The 23,371-nt window shown below is 51.0% G+C and overlaps 1 protein-coding gene and 1 pseudogene across 2 annotated transcripts in view; one reads left to right on the top strand and one right to left on the bottom strand.

Moving 5' to 3' along the window:
• Positions 1-16,262: 16,262 nt before the first annotated feature.
• Positions 16,263-17,112, top strand: LOC112414851 (NADH-cytochrome b5 reductase 3 pseudogene; annotated as a pseudogene).
• Positions 17,113-20,418: 3,306 nt separating this feature from the next.
• The window catches only part of AP1M1 (adaptor related protein complex 1 subunit mu 1), a 29,801-nt gene continuing 26,848 nt past the window's right edge, over positions 20,419-23,371 (bottom strand). For both annotated transcript variants that reach the window (XM_024767297.1, XM_024767296.1), the window contains 3 exons: positions 22,180-22,305; positions 21,468-21,543; positions 20,419-21,306 (listed from right to left, as the gene is read on the bottom strand). In XM_024767297.1, the coding sequence (XP_024623065.1) occupies positions 21,284-21,306; positions 21,468-21,543; positions 22,180-22,305 (225 nt within the window). In that variant the 3' untranslated portion in view covers positions 20,419-21,283. The remainder of the gene's footprint in view (positions 21,307-21,467; positions 21,544-22,179; positions 22,306-23,371) is intronic.

Here is a 23,371-nt window from a genome sequence, read left to right as displayed (position 1 = left end):
CCCAATGGACCCCCATAAACAAAGGATTTCTTCCTCTGCTTCGGGTTTCTCAGAAAAACCGCCTCCGTGGTCCCGGGTTATGAAATGCACCCTGAGCTGACCGGGAAGACCCTGTTGGACTCACTGCCTACCGAGTGCCCCCTGCAACAGGACTGGAAAGGACCCCTCATAACTTTCCTGGGTCCCCATTTTACAGATGAGGACCCAGAGGCCAGTGAGCTCAGATTGGGACTCGAAGCCGGGATGGCTGCCTCTTGGGCGCAACGATCCTTCCTACCCTGAGGCGCACGGGGCATCAGACTGGAAAGACAGAGACCCTGGGAGAGTCAGGCAAGGCTCACATTGAACCTCCTCCATTAACATGTAGCCAAGTAGCCTGGCCTTGTTGGGCATCAGTTTCCCCCTCTGGCAGATGGGCTGAGCATTCCCCCCTCGCTCCATCATAAACACTCCTGCTTGTGGCTTCAGTGGCCTTCGCGTACGTCCACCCCATGTTGTCAGCCTCCACTTAAACCTCTCGATGGCATTGCTTTGGTTTCAGGATAACGTCCATGCCCTTGGCTGCGGCTTTTGAGGCTCTATGTGGCCAGTCCCTGCCCCCACCCCAGACCCGGGTCTCTGCCAGATCCTCAGACACATGAGGCTCCCCCAGGACCCCAGGCCTTTGCACTTGCTCTTCCTGCCTCCATCCACGCCTCCGAACTGCAACCAGTTATTACCTACTTACCTGTCAGTCTCAGCCTGACGTCAAACTGCCTTCTTTCCTTTTCTGCTTTTTAAATGTTTTCTTTAAGTGTAACATATAGACAGAAAAGTGCCTAAATCCTAAGTTTACGGCTCGATAACTTTTCACAAAGTAAACACACCTGTGTAACCAGCACCCAGATCAAGAAACAGAACATTCCCAGCCCTAACCCTTCCTGCCAAACTTCCTGGTGGGCTGAACAGTTTTGAATCGATGATTAATGATTACACGAGGGGCCCTCTGTCTCTGATGTAGCTACCCAATAAGCTGCCGGGTCCTTGGGCTGCATTAATAGAGGTATAGACTCTAGAACAAGGGAGGTGATTTCTCTCCCCATTCTGGGTTGATCAGAGCAGGCAGGCAGCTTCCCCTGCCACTCTGAAATAGGACGGACGGACAGCGGGTTCAGTGAAAACCACCGTGGTACGTATGTGTGCACGTATACACTTCAGAGCGGTGCCCTGGGAGAAGGTACTGGAGGCTTTAAGGCATTTAACTTACAGAAGGACAGACCCAGGTCCCTGTCACCTCATCCGGGTGGTTCCATGGCAGAGCAAGGCAGGGTGGAGGTCCGCTCTGAAGGAGGCGCGGGTTCCAGGCTGCTTTGATGGTAGTGAGCATCCCGTCAGGAGAACGATGGCAGGGCAGCAAGGAGAGCAGGAGCTCATTACTACGGGCTGCCCAAGACAGGGATAGTCTAACGCCTTCCCTCACACCAGGCCTTGTAGAGAGGAGGGGGAGGGAGAGGACTGCAGGGGACATGTGGCCATGCTGAGACCTTTCTCAGGCGGGGAGATGGAAGCCCAGAACCTGCCCAAGCTCATTGGGCCAAAACTGGCTTTCCAGGCACAGGCCGGCCTTGGAGCTCGGGCTTTGGGTGGAGTTCAGGTCAGGTTATATCTGGCATGGCCGTTCCCTTTCGCCGGCTGCAGCTGCCCGGGGTGGGGGCCACTGGGCATGCTCCACCACCTGCACTGGCAAGCGGCCGCAGGTGCTGGGCCGGCCACTTTACATAGCCACGCTTGGTCTCCCCTGCCTTGCTTGCTGTCCTGCCCCCTCGCCTCTCACCAGGAAAGGGCCAGGGGTCTGAGAGCAGGCACCGACTCCGAGCCCCAGTGAACTCTTGAGTATTTTTATTTCACTTCTGCGTTTCACTTTTACTGGTCTTGGGCGAAATGTGCATGCTAGTCAGACCCCAAGCAGTAGCTATTGGGTTAGGGATGGTTCTGTCCTGTGTCGACCAGGCTGGGGATGGGGGAGCACACAGATCTGGGTTTGAATCCCACCCCTGCCACTGGCTGGCTGTGTGGCCTCTGGAGCTACACTGAGCCCCTCTAAGCCTCCTGAGAGGTGCATGGGGTGTGGGAAGAGACCTCGGGCCTGGGTTCTGATGCGACCCTGCCTCTGGCCTGCTGTGTAGCCTCAAGCAAGTCCCTTTCCCTCTCTGGGCCTCAATTATCTCTTCTGTAAAATGGGAATAACTACAGCCACATCCTTGGAATGTTGTCTCTCTGATCCAGCACTTTTTCAGGATCTGGCTGGGTGCTTGTGCAGGAGAGGTGAGGCATCCTGGAGAGTCTGGACCAACTGGCATGTCCTTGAACTTGAGAAGCTTGAGCTATAAGGATCTCATCATGCGGCTAGTTTAAAATGCAGATTCCTGGGCACTTCCCAGGGTCAGGAGGGGGCGGGTTGGCCCTCAGGTGTCAGCAGGTGCCACATCAGACCGAGAAACTTTAGGAAAGGCTCTGGAAGCCGAGTTTGTGTTGCCTGGGACAGGACCGAGGAGGGCTGTGGGGAGGGGAAAACCAAGGGCCAGAGAGGTGAAGTCATTCACGCTGGGTCGCTCAGCCAGCAAGTGGCTGCACTGGGATTGAATGGCGAGTCGCACACACAGGCCCCGGCACCTCCAGCGAGCCTGGCGCTGGGGCGCGTTCTGCTCTGAGCACCCAGGTGTTCACGTTCCATCAGCCTCAGGGCCAGCGGGAGCTGCCGAGAAATGCGAAGCTTCAAGCTTCCCCCGGGAACAACTGGCAGCCTGGTCGGGGTTTATATAGTGGCTCCCAAAATATCTGGCCGCAGATAGGCTGAGGCAGGCGAGGGCGCGGCTGGCCAATGCCGTGGCTTCCTGTCCTGCCAAGATGTTTCCTGCCGATAGCCAGGCCCAGTGGCCTTATCTATGACCCTGGGGCCGCCAGAAGGACAGCACCCCCTACCAGGGGACAGGCTGTTCTGGCCCGGGGAAGGGGCTGCAGGGACCCAGGAGAAGGTCAGAGAAAGCAGCAGCCCTCTGAGGGTGGTGGGTAGTTAGGTCAACTCACAAGTTTGGGGAAGGAGCATTGTACTCGGAGCCCAACTGCCCCAGGGTTGAGTTACGGCTTTGGGGCTAAATGACTGTGCGACTCTCGGGAGCTGGGTCCCTCTCAAAGTCACCCTCATCCATCAAGTGGGGATAGTGGTGTCTCCATTTTCATTTAACATCCCCCCACCCTGGCCCCCCAGCCTGGACCTCAAGGAGCCCCAAGTCTGGGGGAGACAGAGCTGGACACAGATCCCGTCCCCAACCCTGCAGCATCAGGGCTTGGCTAGGAGGGTGGAGGCTGGAGGAATTCAGGTGTCTGTCTAGGGTGGCTGCCTGGAGGAAGGATGCCACAGCTGGGGTTTAGTGGATATGTAGGAGCTCATCAAGCAGAAGACGTGGAAGGGATGACCAGGCTGAGGGAACAGTGTGTGAGAATGCTTGGAGTCAAAGTGACACTCTCCCCATTGCACAGCGCAGGAAGCTGAGATTCCAAGAGGAAGTGATTCCATGGCTCTGAAACCTGGCTCTTCCTCCTGTACCTGCTGCCGAGCTCCTGGGAGGAGACATGTTCCCTCTCAGTTGAGACCCTGGGACATGGGGGACTTTTTTTTTTAATTTCAAATTTGATTTTACTGCAGCCCAAACAGTACAATTAACTATACATAAATAAACTATATATATATGTATTATGTATATACATATGTATGTATGTATATGCACACACATTTTAAGTTACAGGAAATAACAAAGTGAATAAAATTTTCTAGGAAATAAAGTTTATTATGGTAGATGGTGTTAAAATTACAGTTGCCTACAGACATAACTCAACATCCTTAATTTGGTGTAAGTGTGACACATTTTCTTGCCTTCCTGTGTCCTGCTAAGTCACCGTACCTACTGCTTTATTAAACTGATATGCGGATATTAGACATTACTCATTTCACTTATACTCTGATTCTAAAAAGGGGTTTTCACCTCTGACTCTCACCAGCTCCACCATGGTCCTCCTGGACCTGGTGGCCAAGGTTAGGGGGTCTGATGGGAGAAGCAGGGAGGGACTGGGGGTCAAAGATGAGTCTCAAGGTTCCAGCTGGGGTCTGAAACAGGGTCACTGGCCCTGCCTCTGTCTTACCCTGTGGCTTCAGGGAGGTTGTCCACACCTCCCTGCCCTTGGAGGGAGGGGCCGAGATGCCCCAGAGCACCAGCATACCCAGGACAACCCAGTTCCTGCCTGCTCACCCCATCCCCCCCTCGCTGGCTCAGGTTGGAGATTTTGTGCACAACGCAGGGAGGGTCGATGGGGTGAGAGGTGAGGGAACTGCTGGTTTTCATCCCCTCTTTCATGTTTTTCAAGACACGTGAGCAAAATATGAAACTTTGTTCTATAAATCAGTGCTGCCTCCATGGGGCCTGAGCCACTTGGGTCTCCTGGTTGGAGGACTCAAAAATGTGTGTCAGAGGGACTCAAACAAATACACGTACGTGAATATTCACAACAGCATTTTCACAGAAGCCAAAAAGTGGAGAGAAACCAAATGCCCATTGATGGGTGGAAGATAAACAAAATGTGGTCCATAATACAAGGAAACATTAGCCATAAAAACGAATGAAGCCTGACACATGCTACAATGTGGACGAACCTCAGATTTGTCACACTGAGTGAGAGAAGCCAGACACAAAAGACCACATCGTGCATGATCCCATTTATATGAAATGTCCAGAGAGGCAAATCCATCGAGGCAGGAAGCAGACAAGCAGTTTCAGGGACTGGAGGAGGGGGGACAGGGAGGGACTGCTCATGGGCACAGGGTTCCCTTTTGGGGTGATGAAAGCGATCTACAATTAGATACCGCTGGTGGTTGCACAACTTTGTAAATGCACAAAGGGCCCCTGAACTGTTCACTTTAAGATGGCTCATTTTATGTCATGTGAATTTCACCTCCATTAGAAAAACGATTTTTAAACCGCATGGCAGCGTCCTGGGGCTTGTTTCTGGGTGGTTTCAAAATTTCAAATGGTGAAGCCTTGTGCTATCATCTGATTTTCTTGGCTGAGGATGGGCTGGGCTCCCCCATTATGCAGTCAGTGCTCCTAGGAAGACCTGCTATTGGAGCTGGGGTGATGGTGGTCCTGCCTCTGCTGTTCTGATGTCTATGTTGATGAAACACCTGAGTGCCTTAGCTCTGCCAGCCTGTTGGACCCTCAGCTGCACAGGTCCCCTAGCCCCCGAGTCCCCTCACAGAATCCTCCCTGAGAGGTAAGGGCAACTGTGAGCCCATTTCCCAGATGATGGATTGAGGCTCAGATGCTCTTGGATACCCAGCCAGCAAGTAGCCGAGCCCCAGTCTCACTCAGGTCTGGCTGGCTCCAACACCGTGTGCTCGGCACCTCGCAGGTCCTCACTGTTGGGTCTAGGACCCCTCCCTCCTCAAGCGGTGGCATGGTGGGTGCTGCAATGTGACTGCACGCCTCCACACACACCCACTCACGTGGCTGGGCTTCTGCCGCTCCAGGCCTTCTGGGAAGCTGTGCCAGGTGCAACCTGTTTCTCTTAGAAGGGAGCAGAGCCAGGAGGAGGATGGGAAATGCTCTCAGTGTCTGAGTGCAAGCAGGGTGGGAGATGGGCTGTGCAGGAACTGCTGAGGGGCTGGGAACGTTCTGGGCTATGTGGAGAGGCAGGCAGCCTGTGGTTTTGGGAACTGGGACAAGCCAGCCCCTGCTGGTTGACACTAGGCACGTGACTCCTGCTCTCCAACCTGTTTTCTTCTATGAAATGGGCTTTATAAGAGCCACCGCCTCTCAGAGCAGATCTGAGGGATGGATGAGACAATTGAGGGGGTCTAGCCCTGCTTGGCAGGCGGAAGTTGGGACAGGAAGGACTGTTCAGGTCCTGGATGGGACGACAGAGAAACACTCTGGGTTTAAAAACAAACAGCCAACAGTATGGCAGTTCCTCAAAAAAATTGAAAATGGATTGCGACAGATGAATGGATGAGCAAAACGTGTTATATACGTATGATGGAATATTATTCAACCTTTAAAAGAAAGGAAATTCTGACACCTGCTACAGCAGGGATGAACCTGGAGGACGTGATGCTGAGCGAAAGAAGCCAGTCGCAAAAGGACACATCCTGTGTGATCCCACTTATGTGAGGTCCCTAAAGTAGTCAAATTTGTAGAGACAGGAAGTAGAATGGGAGTTGCCAGGGAAGAAGGGAAATGGGGAGGTTAGTGTTTAATGGGGACAGAGTTTCAGTTTTGCAAGATGAAAAATTCTGGAGATGGACAGTGGTGATGGTTACACAACAGCGTGAATGTACTTAATGCCACTGAACTGTGCTCTTAAAGATGGCTGGGATGGTGAATTTGAAGTTATGTGTGTTTTACCACAATTTTAGAAAAGAAGCAAACAGCCAGATGATCCCTCCTGGTGGAGCAGCTCTGGGCTCAGACTGCACTAGATGAAGTTACCAGGTCTTTCCCGCTGACTAGAGGACCCCCAAACCATCTGCCTGCCAAGCTCCAGCTCATCCTCAAATGTCCCCTCCTCCAGGCAGCCCTCCTTGATCTCCCAAGTAGATTCTAGCTCTGCTATTGGGCACCCCCCAGCCCTTTCTCTGGCTCACCCCTGACCTCTCTGAGATGGAGTGTCTGCTCAGTCAAGGGGTGAGGCCCAGCCGATGAGAAGTTGGGGAGTGGGGAGCTCTGCTTTGATGTTGGGCGAGTGTGGAGGCAGTAGCCGGGGAGAGAGGCTTAGAGGACCAAGACCTTTTGCTCAGTAGGCATTGTTGACTGTCCCTCCCACACCTGCCATGTGCCCTGAGGAGCCCCCAGTGTCGGGGACAGAGCAGGACACAGAGTGTGTGGTCAGGACTGGGCAGGGGCTGAGAGGCAGAGAGGGACCTTTGACACCGGCTCGGTGACACGGGAACCTGGCCTGGCCCTGTGGAGGGAGCTGGGGGCCTGGGGGAGAGAGAGGTGCAAAAAGGATTGTCCCTCAAAGGCTGGCCTGGAGAGGGTGCGTGTGTGTTTGTGTGTTGTAGGCACACGTGTACGTGTGTATCTTTCTGTGTATCTGTGTCTGTTGTAGGCGTGTGTCTCTGTGTTGTGTGTCTCTCCGTGTGTCTGTTGTGTGTGTAGTTGTGTTTCGTGTGCCAATCTGTTCACGCTTTGTGTCTCTGCGTGCTTATGCACGCGTGCGTGATGCACCCATGTGTGTGCGTGCACACGTGCCTATGTGGCATTTTTGAGGAACTGAATCCCCTGCTCGGATGTGTTTTCTGCCCAGAGAGTATGGGAGGCCCCTCCATGCCGTCATCACCGCCACAACCTTGCTACCCCACAGCCCCAAGTCCCCAAGCCTTCTCGGCTCTCTGGCCACACCCCAAATCCGACCTCTTCTCTCCATCACCCAACACCCCTGGCCTCCCCACCTCCCTCCTGCCTGGGTTCTCCTTTCTCCCATCAGCCGCCAGGGGAAGCTGTGAAAACCTAAACCTCTCTGCGGCTCCCCATCCCCTTCTCTGGGGGGTCCTGGTTTTTGTTCTCCTCTCCCTGCCACGCCTGGCTGGCTGCGTCCTGCCCGTCCCAGGCCTCAGCCTCTACACTGAGTTCCCTGGGATGCCTCTCCACCCCATGACAGGCCGGGGCCTCCCTGCCCTCATGCAGCTCCCGACATGCCGTGGTGGAGATATCTGTTGCCCCTACCTCATGCCCCCGAGGGGAGGGGTTTTATTTTGTGTGGTTCAGTTGCCTCCTTGAATTGAGAATGTGGCCTGGCACTCAGCAGCTTCTCAATAAATAACCGAATGAATGAATGAATGAATGAGGGTGGGAGGAGGGGCTGGAGAGGTCAGACGAACCAGATGCAGCAGGGACTTGCCTGAGGGCCTGGTCAGGGGACTAATGCTAGGAAGTCGGCCAAACAACACCTAAGAGGGGCAACGCGTGGTCTTAGAAGCACGTGGTGTGAGTTGGACAAGAGGCAAGCGCCCTGGATGGTAGCACATCCAGGACAGCTGGGCCCATCCAGTGGAGATGCAGGGGCTTAGGCTAGGAGGGTGCTGGAGGGGAGGGGAGAAGTGGGGAAGCTGAGATTCAGGAGGTGGAAATGGTGGGAGCATCAATGATCCATGTGGGGGAAATGAGCCTCGATTTCCTGTTTGTGCTTTGGAATAGCTAGGCTGGCGCTCACTGAGGCAGGAGAGGCCCCCCGGGGTGAGGAGGAGAAGTAGAGTGTTGGGTCCTTGGGGGGATCCCTTAACTCTGTGGCCATTTCCTGGGAAGCAGGAGGACCTGGAGATCTTGTCTCAGGATCAAGCCGAGAAAGAGGATCCACTGAGGGGATGGAGACGAAACCGCGGTAGGAAAACACAGAGGGGGATGGCGGCCCAGAAGCCGAGGGCAGAGGGGGCCGCTCAAAAAGGCCGCTCAAAAAGCCGAGGGCAGAGGGGGCCGCTCATAAAGGCCCCACTGGTTCCTCAGTGGGGAGCTTGGCACAGAATCCGGTGGGTGCAGAGTCCAGTTGCTGTGGGGTTGGAACATGCATGAACCACAGCCCTATCAGCAGGGCTGAAATGGAAAAGTCTGATACCACTAAGTGCTGACGAGGATGTGGAGCAAATGGAACCCTAGCTCACCTCTGTGGGAGATAAAATGGTACAGCCACCTTGGAAGACTGTTTTGCAGTGTCCACTGAACATAGATTCCCCCCTCCCCTATAACCCAGACATTCCACCTCTGGGTATTCATCCACAAGAGATGAAAACATACAGTAGCCACAGGACCTGGGCACACCTGCTTGGAGAAGCTCTGGACACAAGCCGAACACCCATCAACAGAACTGGCCAAACAAATTGCTGTATAGTTGTGCTGTGGAATAGTATACAGCAAGGAAAAATGATGGAGGATGTGGGTGAATCTTGCAGTTATGATGATGAGCAAAAGCAGCGAGATCAAAAGCAGGACACACTGTGTGAGTCTGTGTACCTGAAGTTCAAGAACAGACAAAATGAACCGATGGTGTTAACCAACAGGATAGTAGCTCCTTCTGGGAGGTGGCACGAGGGAGCCTGCCTGGAGGATGGAGAGGTGTTATGTTATGTGTCAGTTTGAACATATACAGAGGTAAAAACGCATCAGGCTACACACCTCAGGTCTGAGTATTTGGCACAAATTGCTGTGTGTTTTATCTCAATCCAAAGGTGAATATATACAGTCACAAAAAACACTTTGGGCAGCACTTGAAATACATGAGATTTGGTGGGGTAGGGAGGCTGGGCAGTGATCACTGAAAAGAACTTGACAGAAAATTCTAGGCACGGTATTCCCAGTTTGGCCAAGAGTCATGGCCTTTTAGTCTTATAAAAACCAGTGAAATTCCTCAAAAAAACTCAACATGGGATTACTGTATGATCCAGGAATTCCACCCTTAGGTATATACCCAAAAGAACTGAAGGAAGGGATGAAAATAGATATTTTTACACCTATGTTTATAGGAGAATTATTATTATTATTTTTTTTTTTTTCGGTACGCGGGCCTCTCACCACTGTGACCTCTCCCATTGCGGAGCACAGGCTCTGGATGCGCGGGCTCAGTGGCCATGGCTCACGGGCCCAGCCGCTCCGCGGCATGTGGGATCTTCCCAGACCGGGACACGAACCCGTGTCCCCTGCATCGGCAGGCGGACTCTCAACCACTGCGCCACCAGGGAAGCCCCAGGAGAATTATTCACATTAGCCAAAAGATGGAAACAACTCAAGTGTCCATCTACAGATGAGTGGCTATACAAAATCTGGTAAATCCATCCAATGGAATATTATTCAGCCATAAAAAGGAATGAAGCACGGACACATGCTACAACATGGATGAATCTTGAAAACATCATGCTGAGTGAAAGCAGCCAGACACAAAAGACCACACAGCACGTGATTCCATTTACACGAAACGTCCAGAACAGGCAAATCCACAGATATGGAAAGCAGATTGGTAGTTACCAGGGACTGAGGGAGGGGGATGGGGAGCGACTGCTCATGGGGACGGGTTTCCCTTGAGGTGATGAAAATTTCTGAAATTAGATAGAGGTGGGGGTTGCACAATATTGTCACTGCGCTAGATTCTGTGGAATTGCCCACTTCAAAATGGTTATGTAAATTGTTATACGTTATGTGAACGTCACCTCAACTAAAGAAGCAAGAGTGAATTGGCGACACCAGGGCCTTGCACCTTCTAAAAGGATCTTGGCCCCTAGAGAGGGCAACTGAGTAGTTCCTACATGGTTGACAACAACCTAGGACTTCCTTTCTTCTAACAAAATGGCATGTAGAAGCCCCATGTGGACATGGAAACAGGCCCAGAGAGGGTGGGGAGTCTGCTCGAGGTCACACAGCAAGGGGAACCAGTCTGTGGAGCTCGGCTTTGGACTGGGGTTCCCGGCTGAGCTTGAGCAAGGGACAGACCCAGTTCCCCATCTGTTGAATGGCTGGAAGGAAGTGGGTGAGGGGTGCCCTGTCTGTTCTCCCCCAGGAGGCACCCCACCCCGTCCCGACCCCAGGGGGCAGCACTGAGTGTAGGCGACCTGCCCAGTCCTGGTGCCCTGAGGACTGCTCCAGCCTGTCTTTGGGCCTCAGTTTCCCCAAGTGTTCAGGGGGGCTGCAGGGCTCAGGCAGGTACTGGGCCACCTGCTGTGAGCTAAGGTTCCCTGAGTCTGGGAGGTTCAGACTGACTTCTTGCTGGCCCTAACTTGATCCTTTTAGCCAGGACAGGCTGGCCAGGGGGATCACAGCACCCGAGATCAGGGCCCCCAGTGCCCCTGTCCTCCTTCCAACCATAGTTTCCCTAGCTTCTTCTGGCGGGGGCTGAGAGAGCACAGCTGAGTAATCTGGGAGCGCTAGGAACCTGAGAACTTTCTATGACATTTCCGAGCCTCAGTTTCTACATCTGTCACGGTCAGGCTGAATGAGAATCCCCCAGGAAGGATAACATGTGTCTGGGACGCCCCCATGTTCAGAGAGGGCCTGATCTCCCCATCCCCAGGCCTGTCCCGCCCACCTTTCTCTGTGGCCTTGGACCCCAGTCCCCAAGCATTTATTTCTGACCCGTGGGCTCCCCCTGGTGGCCACGACTGGCAGAGCCTTGTGGGCATGTCCACGGGTCCCAGTCCCAGCCTAGCACTGCCCTGGACCCTGGGGACACAGCAGTGACAAACCAAACAGGGGACCCTTCCCTTGGGGGGCTTCTAGGCAGATAGGGGACACAGGAAATGTGGAACAAAGAACAATTGTATGTATGGACAAGCTGGCCTGGCTCGGGGAAGGCGAGCTTTGAATTGAGATGTGAGTGTCAGGAAGGAGGCAGCCAATATGGGTACACGAGGTGGAGGTATCTGCGAGTGCAAAGGCTCCAAGGTGGGAACAAGCTTGGGCCACATAGGTGGGGGTGACAGGAGCAGAGGGGAGGAGGGCGAGAGTGGAGGCCTGAGAGGGGATGAGATCAGACACTCAGGCGAGGAGGGAGGGTTTTACTCTGAGGGCACTGGGAGCTATGGTAGGATTTTGAGTGAGGGTGGGACAATCTTTATTAACAGTGATCACAGGCTCCGGACGCGCAGGCTCAGCGGCCATGGCTCACGGGCCCAGCCGCTCCACAGCATGTGGGATCCTCCTGGAGCGGGGCACGAACCCGTGTCCCCTGCATCGGCAGGCGGACTCTCAACCACTGCGCCACCAGAGAAGCCCCTACTGATGATAATTTAACATGTATGGACCACTGACCAGAAGAAATAAAACTTGACAATGCAATCAAGGCCCATGGTCCCCAGCTCAGCCCTGGGCGTTCCTCTCCCTGCCCCAGAGGGTACCTCTGTCTAGAATTTGGAGTTAGCCTTTCCCGTATACCAGCGGTCCCCAACCTTTTTGGCACCAGGGACCGGTTTCGTGAAAGACAATTTTTCCACGGGCCTGGGGGTGTGTGGATGGCTTTAGGATGATTCAAGCGCATTACATTTATTGGGCGCTTTATTTCTATAATTATTACATTGTAATATATAATGAAATAATTATACAGCTCACCATAATGCAGAATCAGTGGGAGCCCTGAGCTTGTTTTCCTGCAGCTAGATAGATGGTCCCATCCGGGGGTGATGGGAGACAGTGACACCCGAAGTGTGTTGCTTATATCTAGCCTACTCTGTAAGATGCAGCTTCATTGTCACTTGCTGCTCACTGATTGGGTTTTGATATGAGTCTGCAAGCAATTGATTTATTGCTTTATTGGGAGAATCTGTCTCCTCACCTTTGCCAGCTTCTAGAGGCTGCCTGTGTCCTTGGCTCACGGCCCCGTCCTGCATCTTCAAAGCCAGCAACAATGGGCTGAGTCCTTCACACACTGCAACTTTCTGGCTCTTCCTCTTCTGTCACTTTCTTCCACATTTAAGGACTATTGTGATTACATTGAGCCCATCCAGGTTATTCAGGGTAATCTCCCTCTTAAGGTCAGCTGATTAGCAACCTTAATCCCATTTGCAAACTTAACACCCCTCTGCCATGTAACTTAACATATTCATAGGTTTGGGGGATTAGAATGTGGACATCTTTGGGGGGCATTATTCTGCCTACCACAAGGAGTACTGGCATCTTTGATACTGTGACTCTATAATCATGGTGTATCTGCCCACTAGGTCTTCTCTAATGACCCTCCATAAAGTTCCCATACAGGCCTTGTATATTTTTAAAAATTTAATCCTAGGTACTTCATTTTTTTGACACTATTGTCAATAGTTGTAGTTTGCTTAAGAGTTGTTTATTCTTTTAAATCATAAATGAATGTTTAATTTTTTCAAATACTTTACCTGTACCTACCTATTGAAATGATCACATGTGTTTCCCTCCCTTACTCCTTTTAAGATAGTAGATTGCTTTTCCAGTATTAAACCAATTTTGCCATCCCAGGATTTAACCCAATTTAGTCACAATGTTATGTCCTTTCTATACATTGCCAACTCCACCCTCCCCACCTCCTGGAATGTTATTTAGGATTTTCACATCTATGGTCATCAGTGAGATTGGTCTATAATTTTCTTGTCTCAGATTGTTTCATGGACATGCTTGATTTCCTAAAATGAGTAAGGAAATGTTTCTTATTTTTCTATTCTTTGGGCAGAGTTTGTGAAATTCTTCTTCTTATTTTTTCTTTAATGTTTGGTAAAACTTTCCCAATAAAGTCATCTGGATCTGGAGTTTTGACTAGTTTAATTTCTTTAGTAGTTATAGAACAATTCAGAGTTTTCATTTCTTTTGAGTCAGTTTTTTTCCCCTCTAGGAATTTATCCAAGTTATCTAAAATTTTCAAGTTTGCTGGCATAAAGTTGTTCATAATACCCCTTTATCCAGTACTCCTTGCCCATATGGTATCTTCAGGTGGATTAGAAAAAGACAGTCCTCTTCGAGGTGGATGAAGCTCTGGGCCAGGCACACATCTTGGTAGACAGAAAGTGGTCTGAGTGTCTTTGTGAAGTGGCACTTGCCTTGTTCTCATCTTTTTAATGTTTCAAAAGCTACAGTAATGTCTTTATTTTTCCCATTTTCAATAATAGCTATTAGTGCCTTTTATTCATCTTGCTCAAAATTTCCAGCAGTTTTTCAATTTCATTCATCTTTTAAAATAGCTGACTTGTTGATTCTTTTTATTTGAATGTTTGTTTTCTATTTCCTTCATATCTACTCTTTATCATTTCCTATCTATACTCTTAGGTTTATTTTGTTCTTTTCCTAAATTCTGGAGACAGATGCTTAGCTCATTATTTTCAGTCTTTCTTTTATAATATATATTTTATCAATATATATAATTTTGTATTACATATATGCAACATATATTGCATATATTTTAATATCTAGTATTAATACACTTAAGGCTACAAATTTCCTTCAAAAGGCTACTTTAGCTGCATTGCACAAGTTTTTAAATAAGTATTTTCATTATCTCTCAGTTCAAGATAATTTTCCAAAATTTAATTATTTCCTAAAAATTAATTTCCCTAAAATTTCCTAAAATATAATTTTCCTAAAATTTCTTCCTTGATCAATGGGTTATTTAGAACTGGTTTCCAAAATATGGAGATTTTTCTTATTATTGTTTTAAAATTGATTCCTAACTAAATAACATTTTGGTAAAGGGACTATTTCCTTCAACCTTGCTTTATAACCCAGTGTGTGCTTCAAAGAAAAATGTATTTTGTAGTTGCTGAATACAATGTTCTACATATACAGGCCCATTAGGTCAAATTTATTAATTGTATAGTTCAAATATTCTGTATCTTTACTGACTTTTTTGGTTTACTTGTTCTATCAACTGCTGAGAGAGATGAATTTAAATTGCTCATTATTACTGTGGATTTAACTATCTCTCCTGGCAGTTGTGTCAAATTTTGCTTTATGTATTTTGAGGCCATGTTATTAGGGTCACACAGATTAAAAATATTTTTATCTTCCTGATGAAATGAATCTTTTATTATTATTATAATAATATGTCCCACTTTATCTCCAGCAATGATTTTGCCTTAAAGCATATGTTGTCTAATATTAATATAACAATTCCAGCTTTCTTATGGTATTTCTATGGTTATTTTCCCCATCTGTTATATATGTTTTTAAATTAATTAATTAATTAATTTTATCTTTGGCTGCGTTGGGTCTTCGTTGCTGCGTGTAGCCTTTCTCTGGTTGTGGCGAGTGGGGGCTACTCTTTGTTGCAGTGCACAGGCTCTAGGCTCATGGGCTTCAGTAGTTGCAGCACACAGGCTCAGTGGTTGTGGCGCATGGGCTTAGTTGCTCCGTGGCATGTGGGATCTTCCCGGACCAGGGCTCGAACCTGTGTACCCTGCATTGTCAGGCGGATTCTTAACCACTGTGCCACCAGGGATGTACCCATCCTGTTATTTTTTAACTTTCTGTATTTTAATGGTTCTTATGTGTCTCTTATAAATAACATAGAGTTGAAATTTCTTAAAATCCAGTTTGACAAACTGACCTTTAGCTGGAGTGTATAGTCCATTTACATTTAATGTAATAATTGATATCACACTTAAATCTAGATTTAAATCTACCCTATTAATTTACTTTCTATTTTTACCCTTTCTTGTGTCCCCTGCATCGGCAGGCGGACTCCCAACCACTGCGCCACCAGGGAAGCCCTCTATGTTCCTTTTTATCCCCCCTCTGGCCTCCTTTTAGGTTGTCTGTGGCTTTTTAAAAAAATCATTGTCTTCCCTCTGAACATTTGGAAGTTACAATTCTGCTTTTATTATTGTAGTGATTCCTTTAGAAGTTATAATGCATGCTTTTCAAAATGCAGATTTCATCGATGTTTTTTACTTTTGTCCAACACAATCGTGGACTTGGAACACTCTAACTCCATTTACTCCCTGAAGACTTTTTTTTTCTGTTGTACATTTTAATTCTATCACTTTTTTTAACTCCAGGAAACATTATTATTGTTTTATGCAACCTATGTTTGTTTAGGTTTTCCCATGTATTCGCTCCTTCTTTATTCTTTATTCCTTCTTACATCTTGACCTTCCATCTGGGATCACTTTCTTTTTGCCCGAAGCAATATAATTTAGAATTTTCTTTAGTGTGAGTTGGCTGCTGCTGGCAAACTCATACGGGCTTTGTCTGAAAAAGTTTTTATTTCAACCTCATTCTTGAAATATTTTTGTTGGGTTGGCAGTTTTCTTTCAGCACATTGAAAATGCCATTTTGCTTTCATCTGGTTTCCTTTGTTGCTGATGAAAAGTAGGCTGTTTACCTTGTCACACTTTTGAAGTTAATGTGTTTTCCACCCCCAGCTGCTTTACAGATCTGTTGTCTTTTTTTTCTTTATAAATTTTACTGAAGTGTAACATATATACAGAAGAGTGAGCAATGATAAATGCTTGATGAATTTTCAAAAGTGAGAACACCATGTAACCTGCATCCAGATTTTTAAAAAATCACTGATATTTTCTAATTTCCATTACATTTTCTTCTTTAATTACACATGGTAATTTAGAAGTGTTCTTAAAAACTATATTTGGGCTCGGTGACGTGGCGGGGGTGGGGGAGCAGGCCCAGGGTGTGGCGGTCACGGCGGCAGCGGCGGCGGAGCTAGAGCAGAGCGGAGCCACCACAGGGGCCTGGCTGAGCACGTTGGGCCACGTGGTCCTCTCCCCAGTCTGGTTCCTGTACAGCCTGCTCATGAAGCTGTTCCAAAGCTCCACCCCAGCCATCACCCTTGAGAACCTGGACATCAAGTACCTGCTGCGGCTGATTGACAAGGAGGTCATCAGCCTTGACACCTGATGGTTCCACTTTGCTCCACCGTCGCCCCAGCACATCCTGGGCCTCCCCGTAGGGCTAGCACATCTACCTCTCGGCTTGAATCGATGGGAACCTGGTCATTCTGCCCTACACGCCTGTCTCCAGCGATGACAAGGGCTTTGTGGACCTGGTCATCAAGGTTTACTTCAAAGACACCCACCCCAAGTTTCCCGCTGGTGGGAAGATGTCCCAGCACCTGTAAAGCATGAAGATTGGAGGCACCATTGAGTTCCGAGACCCAAATGGGCTGCTGGTCTACCAGGGCAAAGGAAAGTTTGCCATCTGTGCAGACAAGAAATCCAACCCTGTCATCAAGACGGTGAAGTCTGTGGGCATGTTTGCGGGAGGAACGGGCATCACCCCAAGGCTACAGGTGATACGTGCCATCACGAAGGACAGGGATGATCACACCGTGTGCCACCTGCGCTTTGCCAACCAGACTGAGAAGGACCTCCTGCTGCGGCCGGAGCTGGAGGAACTGAAGAACGAACATTCTGAGTGCTTCAAGCTCTGGTACATGGTGGACAGTGCCCCTGAAGCTTGGGACTACAGCCAGGGCTTCGTGAACGAGGAGATGATCCGGGACCACCTTCCACCCCTGGAGGAGGAGCCGCTGGTGCTGATGTGCGGACCCCCGTGCATGATCCAGTATGCCTGCCTGCCCAACCTGGACAGCGTGGGCCACCCCAAGGAGCGCTCCCTCGCCTTCTGATGGGCGGGTCCGGGCTGGCTCCGCCCCACACTCACCGTGCCCTGTCTGCACCCACCCCTCCTGCTGTTGTCTGTTAACACCACTCTCCCCCACATCTCCTGCTGCGGCCGGGTTCAGCCTGGCCTGCCCATGCCTGGGAGGTCACCCCGCTGGGCTGGTCCCCAAGGGGCCCCTTTGGGAACAGGGCTCTGTTACAGGTGGGCCGCTGTCAGCCACCTTTAGGGCAGATTCCTGTCTGGGCCTCACTGGAGATGCCCTTCCCCACCCACTCCTGGCAGGGGCTGCTGGGTGAGAGGCTGCCTCGACCCCAGGGTACAGCAGGCCCGGCCAGCAGGCAGTTGCACTCTCCCTGGAGCTGGAGTAGGAGGAGGGGGCTGGCCGAGGGCCCTTCCAGCTGGCACTTGGGCCCTCCCAAAGCCTCAGCATTTCCGCAAAACATCCAAACGTTCGGGCAGCTTTGGAAGCTCCAAGCAGTCGACCTCTGATTGACCAGCTTGGGGCCCCGGGCTGCCAGCCCTAATGGCAGAGCTAAGACGATGTATTTATCCCTCTGTCCCAGACCCCCATCCTGCTGCCCTCACCCCAGATGGGGGAGATTTTGAGCAGAGCCTCTTGTCTGAGGGATATTCTCAGTGGCCTCGACGTTGCCTTTAGACCGCAGCGTGTCAGCCTCTTGCATATCGGCTTTTTAGAGTCATTTATGAGCAAATTGAAGTAAACCTTTGCTAATTTGGAAAAAAAAAATTATATTTGTAAATATTTTAAAGAAATTCATTTGTTGTTGAATTCTAACTTAATTCTCTTGAGAATTCCTTAGAGAATGTGGACTCTAATACCAAGAATTCTTGGGAATTTGTGAAAAGTGTTTCAAGGTCTAGTACACTTTTTTTTTTTTTGGCCTTAAGTCTACTTGGTCTGATATTAATATAACTACATGAGGTTTATTTTGGTATTGGTTAGCATTATTTTCAACTGTGTTGTGTACTTATATTTCTGGTGTATATTTCACAAACAGGATATAGCTGGATTTTGTATCTTAAACTAGCAGGTTTGCTTCATTTACATTTATTGTGATTCCTAGCATTTGGATTTATTTCTACAATCTTATTTTGCGGTTTCTATGGCACAGTAGGAAAAGTTGTGCAGTTTTAAGTGTTATTATTAAAAGATTCTTAGGACACCTTGTATTTATCCCGCTTTTTCATGCTCCTCTCTCCTTTCCTGTTGGTTTGTTAAAATTTTCTTTAAACTGTTTCCCAACCACTGGTTTGGAAGTTATACAAGAATATCTAGCATTTTTAGAGTTTAGTCCATCTTCTTCCCAAACAGTAAAAAGACCTTGGGAGGTATGGATGCCAACTGCAGGATGCTGTCCAGAATTTTAGTTGTACCTTATGTTACTACTCAGACATTACTAACTCATCACTACCACTGCCTTATATAGTCAATGATAGTTTAGATATTCCCAATGTTTTCCAAGCTTTTTCAGCAATCCTCCTCGTCTCTTTCCTTCCTCCTGCATTGAATCCTTTTTTGTTGTTGTTGGCGGCGGTGTTGGGTCTTCGCTGCTGTGCACAGGCTTTCTCTAGTTGTGGAGAGCAGGTGGCTACTCTTTGTTGCGGTGTGCGGGCTTCTCATTTTGTGGTGGCTTCTCTTCTTGTGGAGCACGGGCTCTAGGTGCATGGGCTTCAGTAGTTGCAGCACACAGGATTCAGCAGTTGTGGCGCATGGGCTTAGTTGCTCTGCAGCATGTGGGATCGTCCCAGACCAGGGCTCAAACCCATGTCCCCTGCATTGGGAGGCAGATTCTTAACCACTGAGCCATCAGGGGAGTCCTGAATCTCCTTCTTGCTGTACGCCAAGTTGCTTCGTGACGGTCTGCTATCGTTAAACTTTTAATTTTGTTCTTTGGCTGGGCACAGAATTGGTCATCACAGACTAGTCAACTTCTCTTAGCAATTTGAGCCTATTTTTTTTTTTTTTTTTTTTCCGGTACGCAGGCCTCTCACTGTTGTGGCCTCTCCCGTTGCAGAGCACAGGCTCCAGACGCGCAGGCTCAGCAGCTATGGCTCACGGGCATAGCCGCTCCGCGGCATGTGGGATCTTCCCGGACCAGGGCACGAACCCATGTCCCCTGCATCGGCAGGCGGACTCTCAACCACTGTGCCACCAGGGAAGCCCTTGAGCCTATTCTTTATCTTCTTCCATTCTTGCAGTTGTGAAACCAGCTCTCAGCCTAATTGCTTTTTTCTTTTTTGCGTGTGTTGTTTTTATCTTCTTTGCATTGCTTTTTATGATCTTCACTGAGTCTCTAATGTTCTGCATTTTGACTGTGATGTTTCTTAGTTTTAGACTTAGGTTTATTTATCCTGATTTGGCCTCACTGGTTTCCTGAATCTGAGAATGTAAAGATTTTACATTTAAAATGTTTAATTTTGGAAAATTCTGGTCATTGTCTCTTTGTATATTGTGGCTCCCCAGGGTCTTCTGGAGGGAGGCCACCAGGGCTTGCTGCAGATGTGGGCATGCGAGCGAGGGGTGGGGCATTAAGGGTGCCTGCAAGGGCTTTGGCCTGAGTCCTGGGCCAGGGCAACGTCCTTTACTCCACACGGTAGAAGGCCAAGATTCCACTCAGGCTGATGCCCACTAGACCTCCAAGGAGGAGCTGGGTGATATGGGAGAGGGAGAAGAAAACACAGTCCTTGAATGTAAGAGGGTGTGGGGCAGGCAGGGCCATCAGCATTGGAGGGACAGTGGGTGCAGGTGCCTGCAGTGGGAACACAAGCTCCTCCTGCCCATGTGCCCACCATGATCCCCTCTATGGACCAGGCAGCGGTTCTCAGACTCCAGTGTGCACGAATCACATGTAGAGCCTGTTAACTGGTCTCCTGGGCCCCATCCCGAGACTCTGCCTCAGCAGGTCAGGGTGGGCCTGTGAACCTGCATTTGCAGTGAGCTCGAAGGGGACGCTGATGTTGCTGGTACCAGGACCACACTCTAAGGAAGACCACTGGGCTGGGGAGGGATGGGGGCAAGCTGCTGGTGATCTGAGGGTTGGGGGTTGTAACAGTCATCTCCGATGAGAGGGATACATTTTGTGGCCCCCCTAGAAGGGGTGGCCCTGGTGGCCCAGTGCAATGGCTCTGCCATCCCACTGCCTGCTCCCGTCTTCCCTGGGGGATGTAGGGGCACTGGGAGCTGGTGACACCACACGGAGCCACACACAGGTTGGCGTGAGCCTGCACCTCCCCCTGGTCATCCATGGGGAGTCAGTACCATGCTGCATCAGATGGAAGGCAGGCAGCATGTGTAACTGATGGAATTTAATGTACTCATGACACAAACACAGACAGGGTTGAAGGGGGTGGTGTCCAAGCACAGATGTGGATGACCCGTGCACCCCACCCTCTGAGGCCAGGGGCCCTTCCTGGACCCCACCTCCCCTGGTGGGACAAACACTGATGTGGCTGAGTGACAGCATTGTGTGGCACAGGCTGGCCCTCAGAAGGCGCCTCTGTTGAAGCCTATGCGTCCAGGCCAAGGAGCCTCCAAGGCACAGCCATAAGCTGCAGCCTCCGATCAAAGTGCCAGGTTCTGGCCCGATGTGGGAAGGCGACCCAGCGTCAGCCTCGCTGGGGAGGAGGGCGAGGAACGGGGAGGCCCTGTCCTCGCTAAGTGCTGCCTGAGCGCTGCAGGATGAGGGGCAGGAGGCGTGGCCAGTGAAGTTCACGTAAACAGCAACGGACCAAGACAAAAATCATAAACATACAACGTTCAACAGAATGGCAACAAAACGGTGGCCCTGCCAGCCCGGCCAGACAGTGGTCTGGCGGGCGTTTCCCAATCTTTTCGTGACTAGGAGCTAAACAGCACAGAAGGCTGTATTTGATCTCTGGAGGGAAAGATTTCTTTCCTTCCCTTCAAACTGACTCGGGGGCAAAGAGACGAGACTTCTTGAAGATAAGCCTCTTCTGGGAAAAGGGACTTGGGCGATGAGAGTGGCGACGGCACAGCAGGTGCGCCTGGAGGAGGAGGGGCCCCTGGGTGGAGCCGGGAGGGTGGCTGGTGTCCAGGGGAGCCCTTCCTTCCGGCAGGCTTGGCAGGTGCTTCCTCCCGGTGCTTCCACCAGGAGCCCCAGTGCCGGGCCGGGAGCGTTGGCCACCGTGGCCCCTCACTGGGTCCGGAGCTGGTAATCTAGGAGTGAGCAGGAGGCGTCTGTTGTCTGCTCTGCACCCTGGACCCACCTGCCCCGACCCTGGGGCTGCTCCGTGAGCACCACCCTGGGGACAGCAGCATGCCCACCAGGGACCTTTTCAGCACCCCCCCGACCTGCCCCACGGGTGGGCCGCACGCACCTCCGTTCTGAGTGATATAACGAACCCACGGTAGGGCCTGGTAGCCGCTCTTCTCGATGATCTTCAGGTAGCGCACCTGGGGCACAGGTACCAGGGCCCTAAGCATGCACACACCCCCATCCCCCTTCCTGGTCCCCGCTTAGTCATTCCTCCCGGGGCCAGGCTGTGACCAGGAGGGCGAGGGAGGGGGCAAAGGACCTTGATCTGTCTGAACCTCTCTGAGGCTGAGGGAGGGTGGAGGTACTTCTAGAAGATGCGGCAAAGAGCCAGATGTGCTCTCTCGGGCACAGCCCTCTAGCAGGTTCCTGGAGAAGGGGTCCCGTCCAGGGTTCTCTTCCCCATGCAGGTCTTCTGCGGAGGTGCCCAGGAAAACGGGTCCCATGGTGGCAAGCGTGTGGATGCTAGAGGCTCAAACTCTAGTTTTGGGGACTGAATGCGTCTCTGAGCTTTGAGCTCAAGCACAGGTCAGGTCTGGGTAAACAACTGTGGGCCTCTTTCCATTAGGGCCGGACTGCCCTCGGAGACAGGCAGAGCCGGGAGCACCGCGGAGCCCCGGGACAAGCCAATAAGCACCCTTTTCTAACTGGTTGCACTGATGTCTGTCACCTGCAACCCTCTGAGCCTGGACTGACACCTGGTCCCGGTCCCTGTGAGGACCCCCTGGGCCTGTCCATGTCTGCTCTGGGGCCCTGGCAGCCCTGGCCGCATGTACCTGGATGCCGGAGGTAGTGAAGTAGGGGATCTCAAACTTGACACTGATCGGGGGCTTGCCCTCCTTGTCCTCCGCCTCCACGCTGGGCAGGCCGAAGTGGGCCCGCATCAGGTACTCCTTGCCGCCCTGGGGGAGAACACAAGGGTGGAGGTGGTCAGGCTGAGGCCCTGGGCAAGCTCAGCCAACAGTTGCCCCTGGAGAATGCCAGGCTGCTGGCTCGGCCACCAACCTCTTCCTGTGTGACCTGCAGTCACCCAGTGCCTTGGCTTCTCCAAAACACTCATACTTGTCCTCCAGGCCTCACGGGCTGCCCCCACCAGCCCCGCTGGGGAAAACTGTTGAATTCTGAGGATGAAGAGAAAATTTCACAAGTTGCCAGGCACAGAAGCTTAGCTGCTTCAAGGAAAATAAAACCAACAGGCCTTGGGAGGGAAGAACAGAGAGGGAGAGCGAGCACACAGCGCAGATGTGGGCTGCTGTGGGACAAGGGCCCCTACCTGCCCAGGCCAGAGTCCAAGTGAACACCCCCAGAGCCCAGTGTCAGAAAGGTGTGTGAAAGCAAGAGGGACATGTCAAAATGAAGAAAAGGGAGCAGGGAGAGGCAACAAAAATAAGAGACCAAGGTTGGGGGCTGACTGATGAGCTGGCCCTGGGTCTTGCCCCCAAAGGGCGTGGCTCTGGCCCTGCAAGCTGAGCAATGACTGCAGAGATGGTGCTTGGAGCAGGGCCAGGAATGACTGGAACCCTCCTCTCTGCCACGAGGAGTCAGGAGTGTTGGCCTGGTTGTCCAAGCGCCCGGTGAGTCTCACCCAGAACAGCAGGGAGGAGTGGGGAGCACAGCTCTCGTCACACCCGGGACATGGAGGGTTTTGATCCCCATGCGTCTGGCAACAGGAGTCACTGCCGACCAGAGCTACTTCTGCATGCCTCGGGCAGGGCAGGGCAGGGGAGAGCCACGCCTCCCCAGGGCTGAGCTCACGCTCCCCTCCCCCCAGGATGAAGCGAGTGGTCAGTCTCTGCTCATCAGTGCAGGAATGTGGACTCTGCCTGACTCAGTGCTATGTGCTGAGTGCAGATTCTGGGACAACGAGGGGAGAATAATGTGGTCTCAGCAATAGACGAAGCAGGCAGCAAAGGAACAAAATCACCTCCATCAGCCTGTGTATGAAACAACCTGACCAAAAATCTGAGC

The sequence above is a fragment of the Neophocaena asiaeorientalis genome, unplaced genomic scaffold, assembly GCF_003031525.2.
Source record: "Neophocaena asiaeorientalis asiaeorientalis breed wild unplaced genomic scaffold, Neophocaena_asiaeorientalis_V1.1 scaffold87, whole genome shotgun sequence".
NCBI lineage: Eukaryota > Metazoa > Chordata > Mammalia > Artiodactyla > Phocoenidae > Neophocaena > Neophocaena asiaeorientalis.
Note: the sequence above shows the minus strand (reverse complement) of the source record. Positions and strands in the feature narration are given on the sequence as shown.